The sequence below is a fragment of the Pelophylax lessonae genome (genome assembly GCF_965119305.1).
Source record: "Pelophylax lessonae genome assembly, chromosome: 3".
NCBI classification, from domain to species: domain Eukaryota; kingdom Metazoa; phylum Chordata; class Amphibia; order Anura; family Ranidae; genus Pelophylax; species Pelophylax lessonae.
In genome coordinates, this window is record NC_138770.1 from 332,992,705 (window position 1) to 333,009,733 (window position 17,029).

General features: G+C 40.0%; 1 protein-coding gene across 1 annotated transcript in view; it reads right to left on the minus strand.

Annotated features, from left to right (window-relative positions):
* The window catches only part of BMP5 (bone morphogenetic protein 5), a 233,717-nt gene that overhangs the window by 62,168 nt on the left and 154,520 nt on the right, over positions 1-17,029 (minus strand). The window contains exon 3 of the mRNA XM_082249982.1: positions 9,172-9,320. Coding sequence (XP_082106108.1) covers positions 9,172-9,320 — 149 coding nt within the window. The remainder of the gene's footprint in view (positions 1-9,171; positions 9,321-17,029) is intronic.

Consider the following 17,029-nt stretch of genomic DNA (forward strand, 5'->3'; position numbering starts at 1 on the left):
TCTATCTTTTGCAATCTGTCTTTCATTTTGAATTTTTGCGTCCTTGATTTCCTTTTTACATATACTGTTATATTCTTTGTAACAATTAAACAATAATAGTGTTCCTTCAGTTTTATATTTTTTTAAAAGCTTTATAAAAGCTTTTCTTATTATTTATAGCTTTTTTTTTAACTTTAAAACATAGGTTTTATTTTTAGCCTTTTAAACTTATTGCCCATGGGAATATACTTTGCAGTGTGTTCACATACAGTTTTTTTTTTAGAAGAATTCACATTTCTGTTCTGTGTTCATCTATGCCAATATTTCCTCCCAGTCTAAGTCCCAGCCCTCATCCTTGGAAAATTTGCTCTCTTAAAGTTAAGTGTTTTTATATTTCCTGTATGCGTTTGTTGCTTACAGCTAACATTAAATTAAATCACATTATGGTCTCTGCTACCCAGATGTTCTTTTATATTAATATTGGTAATAAACTCTGCATGGTTTGAGATTACCAGGTCCAGCAGAGCAAAATTTCTAGTCTGGGCCTCAATAAACTGCACCATAAAATTGTCTTGTAATAGGTTTAGAAATGTTGTCCTTTAACTGTTACAGGAGTGTCATTACTCCAATCAATGCCTGGGTAGTTAAAGTCCCCTGTTACTTTCCCTGTCCCAGCCCTTGCAGCCCTTTCTATCTATGCTAGGAGCTGAGTCCCCACCTCCTCATTAATACTGGGAGGTCTATAACAAACTCCAATGATAATCTTTGTATTTTGCACACCCATGTACATTTACACGCATTCTGCTTCAGACTCTCCATCAACTAGGTCCTCTTTCACACTCACTTTGAGATCACTTCTCACATAGAGATATATATACCTTGGGGTGCCTACTTTCCAAAAATGGGTCATTGGGGGGGGAGGGGTGTTTGTACTATCCTGGCATTTAACCACTTAAGCCCCGGAAGATTTTACTCCCTTCCTGACCAGGGGGTATTTTGCGATTCAGCACTGCGTAAGTTTAACGGAAAATTGCGCAGTCGTGCAATGCTTTACCTAAACAAATTTGATGTCCTTTTTTTCACCACAAACAGAGCTTTCTTTTGGTGGTATTTGATAACCTGTGCGATTTTTTGATCATGCGCTATAAACAATAAACAAAAAAAGAGCGTAAATTTTGCAAAAATAACAATATTTTTCAATTTCTTTTATATGAAATTCCCCCCAAAAAAATGTAAAAATCAAAAATTTTTTAACATTTTAGGCCAATTTGTTTTATGCTACATATTTTTGGTAAAAAAATCGCACAAATTGTATTTTGATTGGTTTGCGCAAAAGTTATTGCGTTTACTAACTAAGGGAAAGATTTTTGTCATTTTTGTTGTTTTTTTTTTAACGCGTAATGGCGGTGATCTGCGATTTTTTTTGCGGGACTGCGACATTGCGTCGGACAGATCGGACCCTTGACTGACATTTTTGACACTTTTGAGGTTATCAGTGACATTACTACAGTAATCAGTGCTATACATATGCACTGTTACTGTAAAATTACACTGGCAGTGAAGGGGTTAACTTTATTTGAGAGGGAGGGGTTGTTTGTGTCCCTAGGGGCGTGATTCTAACTGTGATTGGCTGTGGCTTGAGGTGTAGGAACAGTGATCAACGGTCCTACATAGTAGAACCGTATGATTACTGTTCTTACACAGGGGAGAATGACAGACGGCTTGTTTATATCAGCCGCCTGCCTTTCTCCCGCTCTAACAGACGATCGCGAGTGCCCCGCGGACATCGGGTCCGCCAGGCACACGGGCGGGGGGGTCCGTGACCGAGCGGGAGCGGGAGCGCGCCTCCAGCGGCGCGCGCTCGCTCCCCAGAGCCTCACAGGCTAGTGACGTACCCATACGTCACTTTGCCTGTGAGGGGCTGACTGCCACAGTATATGTACTTGCGGCGGTCGGCAAGTGGTTAAGGGCCTCCAAAACTGATAGGTAGTCATAAAGTGAAATGAGGAAATTACGCCCTTTGAAAGCCATTGGTTTTGGGTCCCTGTATGCGGATAAGCTCCCAAAAAGCTTTACACATGTGGTATTCCCATACTGGGGAGTAGTAGAAGAAATTGTTTCAGGGTGTAATTCCACATATACCCATGGCATGTGTGAGAAATTAAAGTGACAACTTTTGGTAGAAAAAAAAATAAAAACTTTTTTTCTCATATGCCCATACTTTTGGCAAAAATTAAAATCTTACATGGATTCAACAGCACAATTAATTTCAGCAAATACCTTGGGGTGTCTACTTTCCAAAAGAGGTAATTTGGGGGTGTTTGTACTGCCCTGGCATTTTAGCACCTCAAGAAATGTGATAGGCAGTTACAAAGTAAAGCCTCTTCAGGGCAACCCACCTGCGTTGTGCGGCGGATGGGTGGCTCCTACAGGCACAGCGATGTATCTGTACATCTCTGGCCTCAAAGAAAATAAAGAGATTTTTTAGTAAAAAGCATCACATAATACACACATTACACTTGTTAGGCACACACTTAACCCCTTGATTACCCTGAGATGCTAACTCCTTCCCAACCAGTGTCATTAGTAAAGTGACAGTGTATAGTATTATCACTGATCAACACAAACCACCAATTATTATACACTTATTGAGATTTTTTTCCCAAACACATGTAGCAGAATATATTTTGGCCAAAATGTATGAATACATTTAATTTTATTGGATATGTTTTATAACAGAATAGAAAATATTTATTTTTCAAAATATAAAGATTTCATCTCTAAAAATTCTTTGTGGTATTATGCAAAACAATTATCAGATTGAAAGGTATATTTTTATCATTCAAATAAGAGAAAAAAAAACAGGACGTTGAATAGTATTTTGCAATTTCGTTTTTTTTTTTTTTTCAGTTTTATTTTTTTAAGATCTGCTTGATTAAATAGTTACTACAATAAACATATACAAATAAATCTAGATCCAGTAAACTTTTTCACTTTCTAATTTTAGGATTTTGGTATGTTGTTAGAGAAATAAAATGCTACTTTGATAATAAACATATAATTTTTGTTTCTTAAACGGTAGGGTCGAAAAATTTCCTAGCCAAATAAAGATTTGATGATCAGTTAGTTAAAAAAAATCCAGAAAAGCATTTGTATAGGAAACATAACACTAAGAGTTACATAAATAATTTAGGATAGAACTAAAGGCAAACCTATTTTACTTTTGAATAGATTAAGGGAAGGTTATAACTCCAGGAAATGTTTTGCTATCTGTGTCTAATAGGGGAGACTTCCCTTCACATTCTGTTCCATAGCAAAACAGGAAGTGAGAGAAAAACTCTTCAAAGTGAGGGAATCCCAGATTGTTACCAGGGTCACCAGAACCAGTGGCCCTTTTGAAAGATTTCCCCTCTATTCCTGTTCTGGTTTTAATAAAAAAAATTGTCATTTTCTTTTACTTTCACTTTTGATAATAATGATAAACAGGACAAATAGATAGAGTGAATCTCCCTAACAGGGGCACAGACATGTTAAAAACTGCCAGGTGTTCTAATCCCTCTCCACTCCATTGTATGCATTAAGATAAAAAGCCTTTATGTGCAGAATGCCCTCAGCCCCCCTAACACACCTGAGGCCCCGCTCTCTCCAGTGATGTCCATGAGTGACTCAGCCATCCAAGAATCTCCCTCCTGATTGGCTGAGATGCACGCCATCAAAGTCAGCTAACCAATCAGGTGAAAGAGGGGTAGGGCCGGGACACAGCTCCGTGTCTGAATGGACACAGGGAGCTGTAACTCGGCTCGGGTGCCCCCATGGCAAACAGCTTGCTGTGGGGGCACTGAACAGGAGGGAGGGGCCAGGATCACAGAAGAGGGACCAGACAAGAGGAGAGTCCAGGCTGCTCTGTGAAAAACCAACTGCACAGAGCAGGTAAGTATAACTTGTTAGTTATTTTTATAGGAAAAAAATGAGACTTTAGAATAACTTTAATGAACTTTTCCAGCACATTTGTATATTAAAAGAAACTAAAGGGCAATACTCGCAAGGCAATTGTTGTTATGTAATTGCCTCTTTACAAAAACTGGACTGGAGTTTTTTCTAGTCTCCCATCATAGTCATTTAGATTTAGCTAATGAATGTAGATAGATGTTCATGTGCACCTATGCCTGAAAATGGACAATAATATCTTTCAATATTGTACCCCTAAGAGTCTGGTATGGATGTCAGGGGGAACCCCACACCATTTCTTTTTTAATTTTAGTGTGGGGTTCCCCTTAAAATCCATATCAGACATAAAAGGACCTGGTATGAATGGGGGAAGGGACCCTGACGCTGTTTTTTTTTTTTTACATTTTTGTATTGCCTGCCAGTGGCGGCTGGTGAAGTTTTAAGATGGTGGGGCACCAGATCCTGCCCTTCCTTTTTGACCCCTTCCATTTCTCAGAAGCCCCACCCACCCATATAGACTCCACCCACTCCATATAACAATAAGACATGATACAAGAGATGTTCAGGGACTGCAGACATAATACAAGAGATGATTAGAGACTGCAGACATGATACAAGAGATGGTCAGAGACTGCAGACATGATACAGGAGATGGTCAGAGGCTGCAGGCATGATACAGGAGATGGCCAGAGACTGCAAACATAATACAAGAGATGATCAGAGACTGCAGACATGATACAAGAGAAGATCAAAGACTGCAGACATGATACAAGGGATGGTCAGAGACTGCAGACATGATACAAGAGATAGTCAGAGACTGCATGCAGACACGATACAAGAAATGGCCAGAGACTTCAGACATGATACAGATGGTCAGACTGCAGCCATGGTGCAAGAGATGTTCAGGGACTGCATACATGATAGAAGAGATGTTAAGGGACTGCAGACATGATAGAAGAGATGTTCAGGGACTGCAGACATGACACAAGAGATGTTCAGGAACTGCAGACATGATACAAGAGATGTTCAGCGATTGCACACATGATACAAGAGATGTTAAGGGACTGAAAACATGACACAAGAGATGGTCAGAGACTGCAGACATGATATAAGAGATGGTCAGAGACTGTCAGAACTTGTGAACATGCTATAGGAGTTGTTGCAGACTAAGGACATCCCTCAGGAGACAGTCAAGGGCCAAAGACATATTACATGAGACTGCTATAAAAGGACAATAGAGAAACACAGATAAGTTTCTGCAGGGGCCCCCAAGAGTCACACAAAATTGACAAAGGGCCACATGTGGCCCCCCATGCTGTGGGTTGGGTATCAGGTTTTAAATAATTACTAATAAACACTGCAATACAAAAATACAGTGGTAATCCCACACTAAGCTTGTGTATGGACAGTAGGGCATAACACTATTACAGTGCCATAGTAAGATAGTGCAAAGATGCAGACTTACATGCAGCCAACAATGATATATACAGCATCAGCAAACAATATATACAGCATGGTGTGTGCCCGGTGTTCTGTCAAAATCTCCAAATCCAACCCCTTCAAAATCTCCCACCACGAGCGAGAAACACCGTGGAACGCAAAGCCAGAAGTGACACCAATCCGCGATGATGAGCAAAGCCCCACCCTACGAACCCTTCAATTTACATAGGAAAAATTATTTAAAAACTTTGCTAAAATCAACAGTGGGAGTGTTTGGGGCAGAGGGAAATTGAAAAGAAGCTCTCAGCCTCGATCACATGATTTAAAAAACCTTACACTCCCTAATAGACACCCATTAGTCTGGCGCCCCGCTCACACGACTTCAATGAATGAAATACATTTTCTTTTTTCCTAACAGGTTACATCTTGGGGGGGGGGGGGGGGGGGGGCGGTGCCCATGCGCCCGTATTGAGAGGCCGCCACTGTTGCCTGCAATGTTTTTTTTTTTTCATTCAGCTGTCAACGGGGAAGTCTGCTGACAGCTGATGATTATCCATTGTTAAGGACACGGCAGCGGTCAGGTGCATTGCTTTAGCCCAGGGATCCTCAAAAAACGGACCCCCAGCTGTTGCGGAACTACACATCCCATGAAGCATTGTGAAACTCTGACATTCACAGACATGACTAGGCATGATGGGAATTGTAGTTCCTGAACAACTGGAGGGCCATAGTTTGAAGACCCCTGCTTTAGCCAATCAGGGCTTAGAATGTACTGCGCAGTGTGCAGTGCATTGTGGGGTGCTCAGCAGGCGAACATTCCACCAGGTGCCCCACAAATTTGAGTGTTTGGGGAACACCCGAATGGCCACTCTTCGGGGCTTGAACCAATGCTCAGCCCAAACAGTTCGCCCATCACTACTGATCACTGTATTAGTGTCATTGGTGATGTCAGTGTAAGTTTTTCAGTTGCCTCCCAGCATCAGTTAGAATCACATTGCTGGATGCAATATCATAGTCCTACTATAAGTCGCTGATCACTGCCATTACTAGTATAAAAAAAAAAAAAAAAAAAAAAAAAAAATTCCTCTGTACTTATTTGATGGAATATTTCACAATTGTTTGCAAGAATATAAGGCTATTTGTTTTATTGTTACTTGTTGCTTCTCTTTTCTCTTTTATACAATGTTGTAAGAGGCTTTATATTATGTCCTGATATTGTGGATGTTCTGATTGTCAATGCCCTTTCTCTTTTTTTTTGCCTCAATTTTGTTTGTACTTTTTCATTACTCTCAATAAAAAGTGTTTGTAGCTTAAGAAAAAAAAAAAAAAAAAAGAAAGCGGGCAAAGAAAAATTGATGAGTCCCTGGAACGACTACACTTTTTGCTCTAAGTTAGGTGTATATGCAATCAACATCTACTTCTGCCCTTTCATTTACAGCTTGCTAGAAAGTTAAAATAATACAACAGTCCTAGGAAGGGAATACTGGGCAAGGGGAAAAGAAAGAAATGTTTCCTTCCGTCTGCAAAAGATGCTTGGGATCATGCTCCCAAGGCTCAGAACCTTTTGACAGAAGATCAAAGATTATTTAGGGCCATTCACAACACACTCCACTGCACCACAACAATGCACGAAAATGCCCTAAAATGTTAAACCTAGTTTGCCACAACTCACTGATGCCTGATTGGCTTCCTGGCAGTTAGAATTTAATGATTGTGCACCAGCACAGGTTCTAAGAAGCCTGCTCTGGTCCCTGAACACCACAAACTAATGGTCACTGGAGCAACCATGAACTGAGATCCTGTGAAGGGTAATGTGGATGTAATCAAACAGCCCAGGAGCCACCAATCAGATAACATATCACATTTCGGAGTTCTCACAGTGTCAGGGAAAGTTAGAAGATACATGAATCCCCCACTAAAAAGTAGCGCAGCAAAATCAGAAATATGTCTGGACTCCTGATCCCCTTGTCACCAGCAACTAACAGACCCTCTCTTGGAAAGGTGAAGCAAGGTTATGTAGCAGCTGTGAGATGATAAATGTCTTTTCACTGGAAGTGGTCAGATAACATTAGGGTCATTTTAACACTGTATGTGTCCTTCAGAAAGCCATAAGTCTCTCTAGCGGAATTACATGCATACTGTTGAATAGGAGGGGTATCAATAAAAACAAAAAAAAAAAAAAATCGAAACACCCACACTCAACACTTTTAAGTGCATATATCAGATAGACAAGCTGTATGCAAACATATACCTGAATGGCTAATTTACTTAAATAACCTAAAAATATGTGTACAGTTTTGTTTCTTAGTTTACAATTGTTTTGCCATTGTACATCATTTTAAAGCAGTTCAGGAAGTACACTTCTTTAGGGGTCATTTTCTTTTTGTGTAATTTTTCTGTGATAATTTTAATTGCAAAAAGTGCTTAGCAAGGTTCTTCTTTAACTTAATCTGCCATACTAGTGGGGACGCTTAAGCGAGAAAAAGGTTTATATTTCTAAAACAGTCCATGAATGTTTCACACTGTCAACTCCACTCTCATCAAAATATTGGTTCTAATGTAAGAGTCAAATAATTCATAATCATACTGCCTTCACTTGTCAGGGTGTAATAATACCCCACTTCTTTCTCACTGTTGTATAAAATTATTGTGGCATGGGGAAAATGAAAGAGTTTGTTAACCTTAAAAAATATATATCCTGTTCCATTTAAGCATGGTATACAGTACAGTGCTTGTGTTGTATGATTTGGCCCCTTCTATCACCTAAAAAACCTGGCTGATCCTGTCTGGCGATACCCTCCCCTCTGTAAACTGACCACGGTATATCATGGCTGCTGAGCCCTGACACCGTGGTCATCTGCAGCTCTCCTATCCCCTCTGTCCTCCCCCCCTCCCTTCCTGCCTGTCTGCTTCTGACATCAGCAGGGAATCCTTGGCTCCGTCCTGCTGCAGCTGTCAGACAGGGAGAGGAGAGAGCCAGCGGGTCACGTGAGTGGAGATCGGCGCTCTGAAAACTAGTAAAGAACAGCTTTTTAAAAAAAACACAGACACAGGAGCACACAGGGTTATTAAACAGACAGGATGGGATAAATGGGCTTAACAATCACTTTAAGCTTTATATGTTAGATGTAGCCCAAACTTTCTATTGGTTAGAGATCTGTCACATTAAAGGACCAATATAGCCATTCGAGAAGTTCAAGGAGACAAGAATAAGATTTACTTTACAGGAAAATTTTCATAAAACTTTGACTATTTTTTCCCCTTTCACACTAGTGGAGTCTGCCTGCTCAGCAGGGAATCTCTTCGCCGATCTTTGCTGAGCAGGTGGATGACAGGTCTGTGTCCGCTTCACTGATGCAGAGCAGACACAGACACAGCCCACTGTCCTCTGTGGGCTGTCAGATGGAAACAGATCGCCTGCCCGTTTCTATCCGACTATCATCCAATAGATAGGATGTTAGTGGGTGTCAACGGAATCATGTCCGTTGACATCCGCTGCTCCATAGAGAGTAATGGATGGTCCAATTGGGTCCGCCTGAAAATTTGACAGGCAGACCTGATTGGTCTCTCTGTGTCAAAGTGGTCTGATTATTTTGATGGTTTTGACATGAACTTTTCAATAAAGAAATCATTTGTATGCATTTATTCTGTAAATGCTCACCTCAAACTGAGCAGGTTTAAAAAAAAAAAAAAAAAAATTGAATTTGTTTAAATTACAAGAAAATTCTTATTTAACACAACTGTAAAGGAAATTATTAATCTATGAATTGTGAAAAACTTAGTTCTATAGAATTAGGAACTTACCATCTGATGTTTCAACACACAGTTGTAACCCAAGATTGTTCTGTGGATTAATCACCCAGTGGTTACTGGTCACTGTAATATCAAACACCAACCAACCAACTTCATAGGCAGGGACCCTCTGAGTATCTAACAAAAAGAGATCTGCATCTCTGTAAAAAAAAAAAAAAAAAAAGAGAGAATTTAATTAATAAATACACATTTATAATACCCACTGAGATGCCGCAAGTACAATACACCATCTTTTGTATAGCATCACTTTTAAGGGTTTTAGACACTTCACAAAAAGTTCACGTTAGTACAAGATATCCCATTACCTAGAAGGCTTTCAATAGTGTGTTCATCATCTTTTATTAGGCTATCACTAGTGTTCTCATCATCTAGTGGACAGTGGGTTGGATTTACTAAAGACAAATAAACCATGCGCTCATTTTTCTTGGTAAATATTAATGTGATGAAGCTTCACTTTGTTAAGGATACCCAATCAGGTGCAATGAAAATACAAAACATACTTTTTACTTGCACATGATTGGATGATGGAAATCAGCAGAGCTGTTCCACATTTACTAAGCTCTGGGGAAAATGAATGCAACTGCACTTGCAAAGTGTACAGACTATTTGTCTTTAGTAAATCCACCTCCTTGACTTGAAACTTGAAACCGAGAGACCCCAATACACATTTTTTTGCATATCGTAAACAATTTTATTGTTCACTACAACTTATGTAAGATGCTTTTAAAACTAAGTTTTTGTTTAGGCACCTATTCTATCACAGGGGAAAGTTTATGAATATGATTTCAATCTTCCAAATTCTTCAATCATCTCTGTTATACATGGAAAATAATGGGCAATGTTAATTGTAATCACATATCTTCCTCCCTCTCTCTCTTCTTGCATTGTGTTTACTGTGTCAGAATTAAGATTGCTTTTGATTTTCTGACCACAGGGGTGTTTACTTACACATTTGTTTAAGTAATTAGAGAATCATTGTCTTGGACATATGGACATATGTATTGGTCAGGGGAAACTGCCAATGGCTACAAAAACAGAAAGCTGCTAACTTGCCCTCCTTTAAGCCTAGGCAATTCTTCAACCTCTAATTTCAGGTCTGTTTAAGATTTCTAGGGTGACATCTAAACTTAAATGCAAATAGGACATAAAAATAATTCCAAATTCAAACCAACAACAACCTTAGCAACAAGTTACAGGATTAAAACTTTCCAAAGCTCAAAGTGCTATTTTTATACATTGTTTTGGGTTGAGAAAATATTTTAAAAAGTTAATGTAATATCTTTCTAAATATTGCAACGGATGTATTATGTTTAGCACATTATAAGCAAAATGTACACCATTCTGGTCTTATTAAAATACCAGCTGTAATTCATAATCTATCATTTTAGTAAAAACATTCCAACCATGACCTAGACCTGATAAGAAAGATTCACATAGGTATTAAATTAAAATATGCAATTATAAACACATTTTTAGATTTAGAAAATGTAAACAAAGTTGATGACTTACTTTTCTAACTCTCATTAAAAAAGTGCTTGTTTTACAAATGCATAGCATTCTTCTCGGAGAGTGACTAAGACATAAACGCACCTCATATAAGGTCACTAAGCTTCTCCAAATAGGATATTACAGAGTACATTCATGCAAGCCATTCCAAATGCTTAACTGACCCAATGAATTTTTTTTGAGACCGGATGGTGTACATACTAATATAATTATTACTAATTGAAACCAAACCCAACAATCGTCTAATATCTATGATGAATATGGTACTTCCCACAAAATTGTATAAAAAAGCACAGTATAAAACCTTGTGGTGAAAAATCAATGATAAACAATTTAGGAGGTAACCCACAAATGCTTTGCATGCGGTTTATAGTATCTATCTGTAGGTGTAGGTTTAATTCATGTTTTTACCTTTTAATTCCTGTTATATAAAAACTTAAGCTTTGTTAAAGTTGTTTTAAAATTGTGAGATCCTTGCCTGCCTTTGCTGTGTAGATACAAAAAAATACCACACCACACCAATGCACTCTATAAAATTGAGCGCTAAGCGTGAGAGGTTCAGAACTGAATATTGAGCATTCCCAGTGTGGTAAAAATAAGAATGATATATTTCCCCCTTTTAAACAAGCAACATTTTTCACAAGTATATGCTTACAGTAAAGCCCCCAAATATACCCCCCCCCCCCTCCTCTCTCCCATTCAGTAGTTTAGGTGAACTTATGCCTAAACTAAGGATGCTACAATATTTATACTGCATGTTCTAAACAAGCAGTATATCACTTTAAAACCCCTCTTTCACCTCTGTAGCATTAGGTATTGCAGAAAAATAGATTTTCAAAACTCAAAGCAGAGACACTGGAACCTTAGCTTTTTCCCATTACAATTATTATATTGCATAAGAATCTTGGCAACCTACCAGCCCAGAGTAATATAAACACACAGCAGGCATTTCTAAGCTGTTTGGAACTGACTAAAACCCAGTTTTAAAGTCTTTGTTGTGATCTTTGAGGATATTTGAAATTAAATATTTTACCATACAAGCAGTTAGAAAGGTTCAAGGACAGCTTGGGTTAAAGCTCTTTTACGGTCACTCTCACCTGCTCCCCATTCCAGTGTTGGGTCTGCTCCTTTGTCCATGGCTGCCGGCTTCCGGGTTCTGTTGGCACTGTAGCCAATCCTAGACCAGGAGCTGTCTTTAAGCGTATGTATGTTCAAAGTTTAAAATCATATACTCATTTCCACTATGTATTTGAATTATTTCTTCTCTTATTAATCTGAACGATCTTAAAGGTTGCAAAATGTAAAGAGCCAAACAAATTGACTTCCTTGAATTCTGTGACACACAGTTACTTTTTTTTTTACACATTTACTATGTCATGTGAGTAGGTTCTCATGTGTAACAGAATTCACCTAGCCTGCCTTCTGAGCTAAAGAGGTTCTGACAAGAGGTGTTTGAGAAAAAGGAGTCAGTACAAGAATAATTACTTAAAGGCAGCAAGGTACCATGGGATATATAGTCCTTAGAAACACAAAGTAAACAGTAAAGTAAAAGTTATATTGTATAGTCAAAAATAATTATTGTTTATATTGGTAATATCATACTGATGTTATAAAATGAAAGTGTATGCTGTGACTGTAGATCTCCATTAAAGGGCTATCTGGCCCAATGCTCGGCCCCAATTCTCCCCCCCCCCCCAACCAATGCCGTGTACCCCAGTGTTCCTGTGATCCCAAGTTTTGCTGTGACTTTCCTGTGGCACCAGTGTTCTGTGCTTCATTACTGTGATTACTGCACCTCTGTGCATCCAGTAACTCTTCCACTCTGTATCCTCAATGACTCTTGCACCCCTGTTCTTCTGGGGCTTTGTGCAGCCCTGTGCATCCTTTGATCCTTGTTCCCAGGGTCTTCTGTGATTCTTGCCCCCCAGTGTTCCCTGAGAATCCTGCACCCTTGTGCATCCTGTGACTAATGTATTCAGTGTCTCCAGTGACCCTTGTTAACCAGTGATTCCACACACTCCTATACCTCCTGTGCACCCAGTTAACATTTCATTCTATGCTTCCAGAGACTCCCGAATCCCTGTGCATCCAGTGACCTAGGCAACTCAGTGCTTCTAGAGTACACAGCTAGTGCCTGCATGGGTGTGTCCAAGGGCTGCAACCTAGTATCTATCCTGCAGCAAAGTCCCCCATCCCTCACAGGGTGCTTTGGTGATAATCTGGCCGCCTATTTTGGCCCTGCATCTCAGACCATCGTAGAACTCACACCTACCCTATAAGTGCAGTCACCCAGACTCACTAGCAGTCCATGTCTCCTGAGCATCCAGTGTCACACCCAGTTTACCCAGCATCCAGTGCCACTCCAAATCTTCTGAGAATTCAATGTGATCACAAACTCTAATATGTTTATGGAAGGCAGGGACTGATGTGAATGTGCAATATTTAAAGCACTGCGTAAATTGTAGGCACTATATAAATACCTAAATTAATAAATATTAGACCTGCATATGGACAGATCTACTATGTAAACCCCCCTCTTCATAGATTTGCTGCTAAGTTTTAGTTTGTGGAATTCAACTTGTATCTTAGTTCAGATATAGGAGAAAAACAGAGAGCCAATCAGAGAAGCAGGAAAAAAAATTTCCTTTTTCATCCTGTACATCAAAAATTGTATTGTACTCCTCCAGATTGCCATATTGCATTGAACTTTTTTAACAGTTTTAGAAAATTACAGCATCCACAGATTAACCACTTAAGCCCCGGAAGATTTTACCCCCTTCCTGACCAGGGGGTATTTTGCGATTCGGCACTGCGTGACTTTAACGGACAATTGCACGGTCGTGCGACGCTGTACCTAAACAAATTTGGCGTCCTTTTTTTCCCACAAACAGAGCTTTCTTTTGGTGGTATTTGATCACCTGTGCGATTTTTTGATCACGCGCTATAAACAAAAAAAGAGCGTCAATTTTGCAAAAATAGCAATATTTTTCACATTTTTTTATATGAAATTCCCCCCCCAAAAAAATGTAAAAATCAAAATTTTTTAACATTTTCGGCCAATTTGTTTTATGCTACCTATGTTTGGTAAATAAAAATCGCAAAAAGTGTATTTTGATTGGTTTGCGCAAAAGTTATCGCGTTTACTAACAAAGGGAAAGATTTTTGTCATTTTTGTTGTTTTTTTTTAACTCGTAATGGCGGCGATCTGCGATTTTTTTTGCGGTACTGCGACATTGGGGCGGACAGATCGGACCCTTGACTGACATTTTTGACACTTTTGGGGTTACCAGTGACATTTCTACAGTAATCAGTGCTATACATATGCACTGTTACTGTAAAAATACACTGGTAGTGAAGGGGTTAACTTTATTTGGGAGGGAGGGGCTGTGTGTGTCCCTAGGGGCGTGCTTTATACTGTGATTGGCTGTGGCTTGAGCTGTAAGGACACTGATCAACGGATCTACATAGTAGATCCGTGTGATCAGTGTTTTTACACCGAGGAGAATGTTTACACAAGCTGCCTGACTTTCTCCCTCTCCCCCGACGATCGCCGAGTGACCGGCGGACATCGGGTCCGCCGGTCACACGCGCGGGGGGGTCCGTGACCTCGCGGGAGCGCGCCTCCAGGGGTGCGCGCTCGCTCCCTAGACCCTCACAAGCTAGTGACGTAGCCCTACGTCACTTTGCCTGTGAGGGGCTGACTGCCGACGTAGATCGGCGTTAGGCAGTCGGCAAGTGGTTAAAATGGAAAGGTAGTTTTTTATACCATTAAATTACAAATTGGCTTGTGTAGCAATTTTACATGCTTTAATAATTATTTAGTGGACGTGAAGTTCTTCTTTAACAAATACATAAAAAATGGCCCATACTTAGTATATTTGTCATGTTGGAAGTCAGTAAAAGCCCTTTAGGAAATTACAGATCATGGGTTGATTTACTAAAGGTAAATAGGCTGTTTACTTTAAAAGGGAAGTTGCACTTTGTAAGGTAATTTCCCCCAGAGCCTAATGAATGTGGTGAAATTTTGCAAAGACAGCATTTTACTTGCATTTGATTGCATGATGAAAATCAGCAGAGCTTTACCTCAAACAGTAAACTCTGGGGAAAATTGCTTTGCAAAGTGCAGCTTCCCTTTCAAAGTGAAAAGTATATTTTCCTTTATTAAATCTACCGCTGTGATTAAATCTTAACCTCTCAAAGTAATCTTAAAAGAGAAGTATGGGGTTTTGTTTTTTAATATTTATACTTGTCTAGGTAGGTTGGTCCGATGCTGCATTTGTCCCCCGCTGACTCTAACACTGAGAACTGAGCGATCAAACATTTCCGATCACTCGGTTCACACAGATCCCCGAGCAGAGAGCTGGTGAATGTCAGTCACTGCTGTCTGCTCTGACCCAATTCGCTCACGGGAGTGCTGGCTGTGGAGGTGGTGGGAGCGGCTGGCTCAGGCTCTCAGTGGCTCTCTTAGAGCCTGAGCCAGATGCCACGCTAGGAGTGATGGGCTGACCCTGACTTCATTGTCGCAAACTTGCCCGAGCCTGGACCAGCTCTGTGACCTCAACAGCCAGCGGGCTTCAGCCTTGGCTGTACTTCTCCTTTAAATCTTTTGGGTTTAGACGGCGTGCAGAGTGGTATTAAAAAGCCGCATAAACGCCTGGATGAACTATTTATGCTTCCCACAGTAAACATATTCTACCTTACATTCTTAGAGTAACATAAAAAATGTAATCTCATTGGCACCTATGTGTAGCCCAGAACATTTAATATAGCAGCAGCTGCCATGATAAACTGCTTTTGTTGTATCTATGTCTGCCTAAAAATAAAACTTGCGGGTGCTGCAGAATAAAACTTTATCTGGTTGTAAGCCAACCACTTAATCCAAAGTAGCAATTGAAAAGTCAAACAGAAGCTGGGATTGAATTCTTAGTTTACTCAAGATCTCTCCAAGTATATACTCCTGTTACCTAAAATATGCAAACTTTTGACCTGAATATATAAAAAAAAAAAAAAAAAGAAAAACCATATAGAAATGTCTTGAACAAGAACAGAAAAGAAGGATAGTCTGTGGTTTGAGTACTGCGTACTTGCAAAGCTATTTCATTGAAGAATGCTATAGAAGGTTGCATTAAATGACCAGTAAACCTGAAGCAAAACATTACTTTACGCAAGATAAATACAGTATCTCACAAAAGTGAGTACACCCCTCACATTTTTGTAAATATTTTATAATATCTTTTCATGTGACAACACTGAAGAAATTACACTTTGCTACAATGTGAAGTAGTGAGTTTACAGCTTGTATAACAGTAGAAATTTGCTGTCCCCTCAAAATAACTCACATCACAGAGCTGGTGGATGTTAGAGCCTCTGCACTCCTCCAACTTCTGTTTGAGGATGCCCCACAGATGCTCAATAGGGTTTGGGTCTGGAGACATGCTTGGTTAGTCCATCACCTTTACCCTCATCTTCTTTAGCAAGGAGGTGATCATCTTGAAGGTGTGTTTGGGGTCGGTATCATGTTGGAATACTGCCCTGTGGTCCAGTCTCCGAAGAGAGGGGATCATGATCTGCTTCAGTATGTCACAGTACATGTTGTAATTAATGATTCCCTCAATGAACTGTAGCTCCCCAGTGCTGGCAGCACTCATGCAGCCGCAGACCATGACACTCCCACCACCATGCTTGACTGTAGGCAAGACACACTTGTCTTTGTACTCCTCACCTTGTTGCCGCGACACATGCTTGACACCATCTAAATCAAATAAGTTTATCTTGGTCTCATCACACCACAGGACATGGTTCCAGTAACCCATGCCCTTAATCTGCTTGTCTTCAGAAAACAGTTTGTGGCCTTTCTTGTGCATCATCTGTAGAGGAGGCTTCATTTAGGGATGATAGCCATGCAGACCAATTTGATGCAGTGTGCGGCATATGGTCTGAGCACTGACAGGCTGACTCCCCACCCCTTCAACCTCTGCAGCAATGCTGGCACCACTCTAACATCAATTTCCCAAAGACAACATCTGGATATGACATTGAGCACGTGCACTCAACTTCCTTGGTTGACCATGGCAAGGCCTGTTCTGAGTGGAACCTGTCCTGTTAGACTGCTGTATGGTTTTGGACACAGTGCTGCAGCTCAGTTTCAGGGTCTTGGCAATCTTCTTATAGCGTAGGCCATCTTGATATAGAGTAGCAATTCTTTTTTTCAGATCCTCAGAGAGTTCTTTGCCATGAGGTGCCTTGTGGAACTTCCAGTGACCAGTATAAGAGAGTGAGCGTGATAACACCAAATTTAACACACCTGCTCCCCATTCACACCTGAGACCTTGTAACACTAACG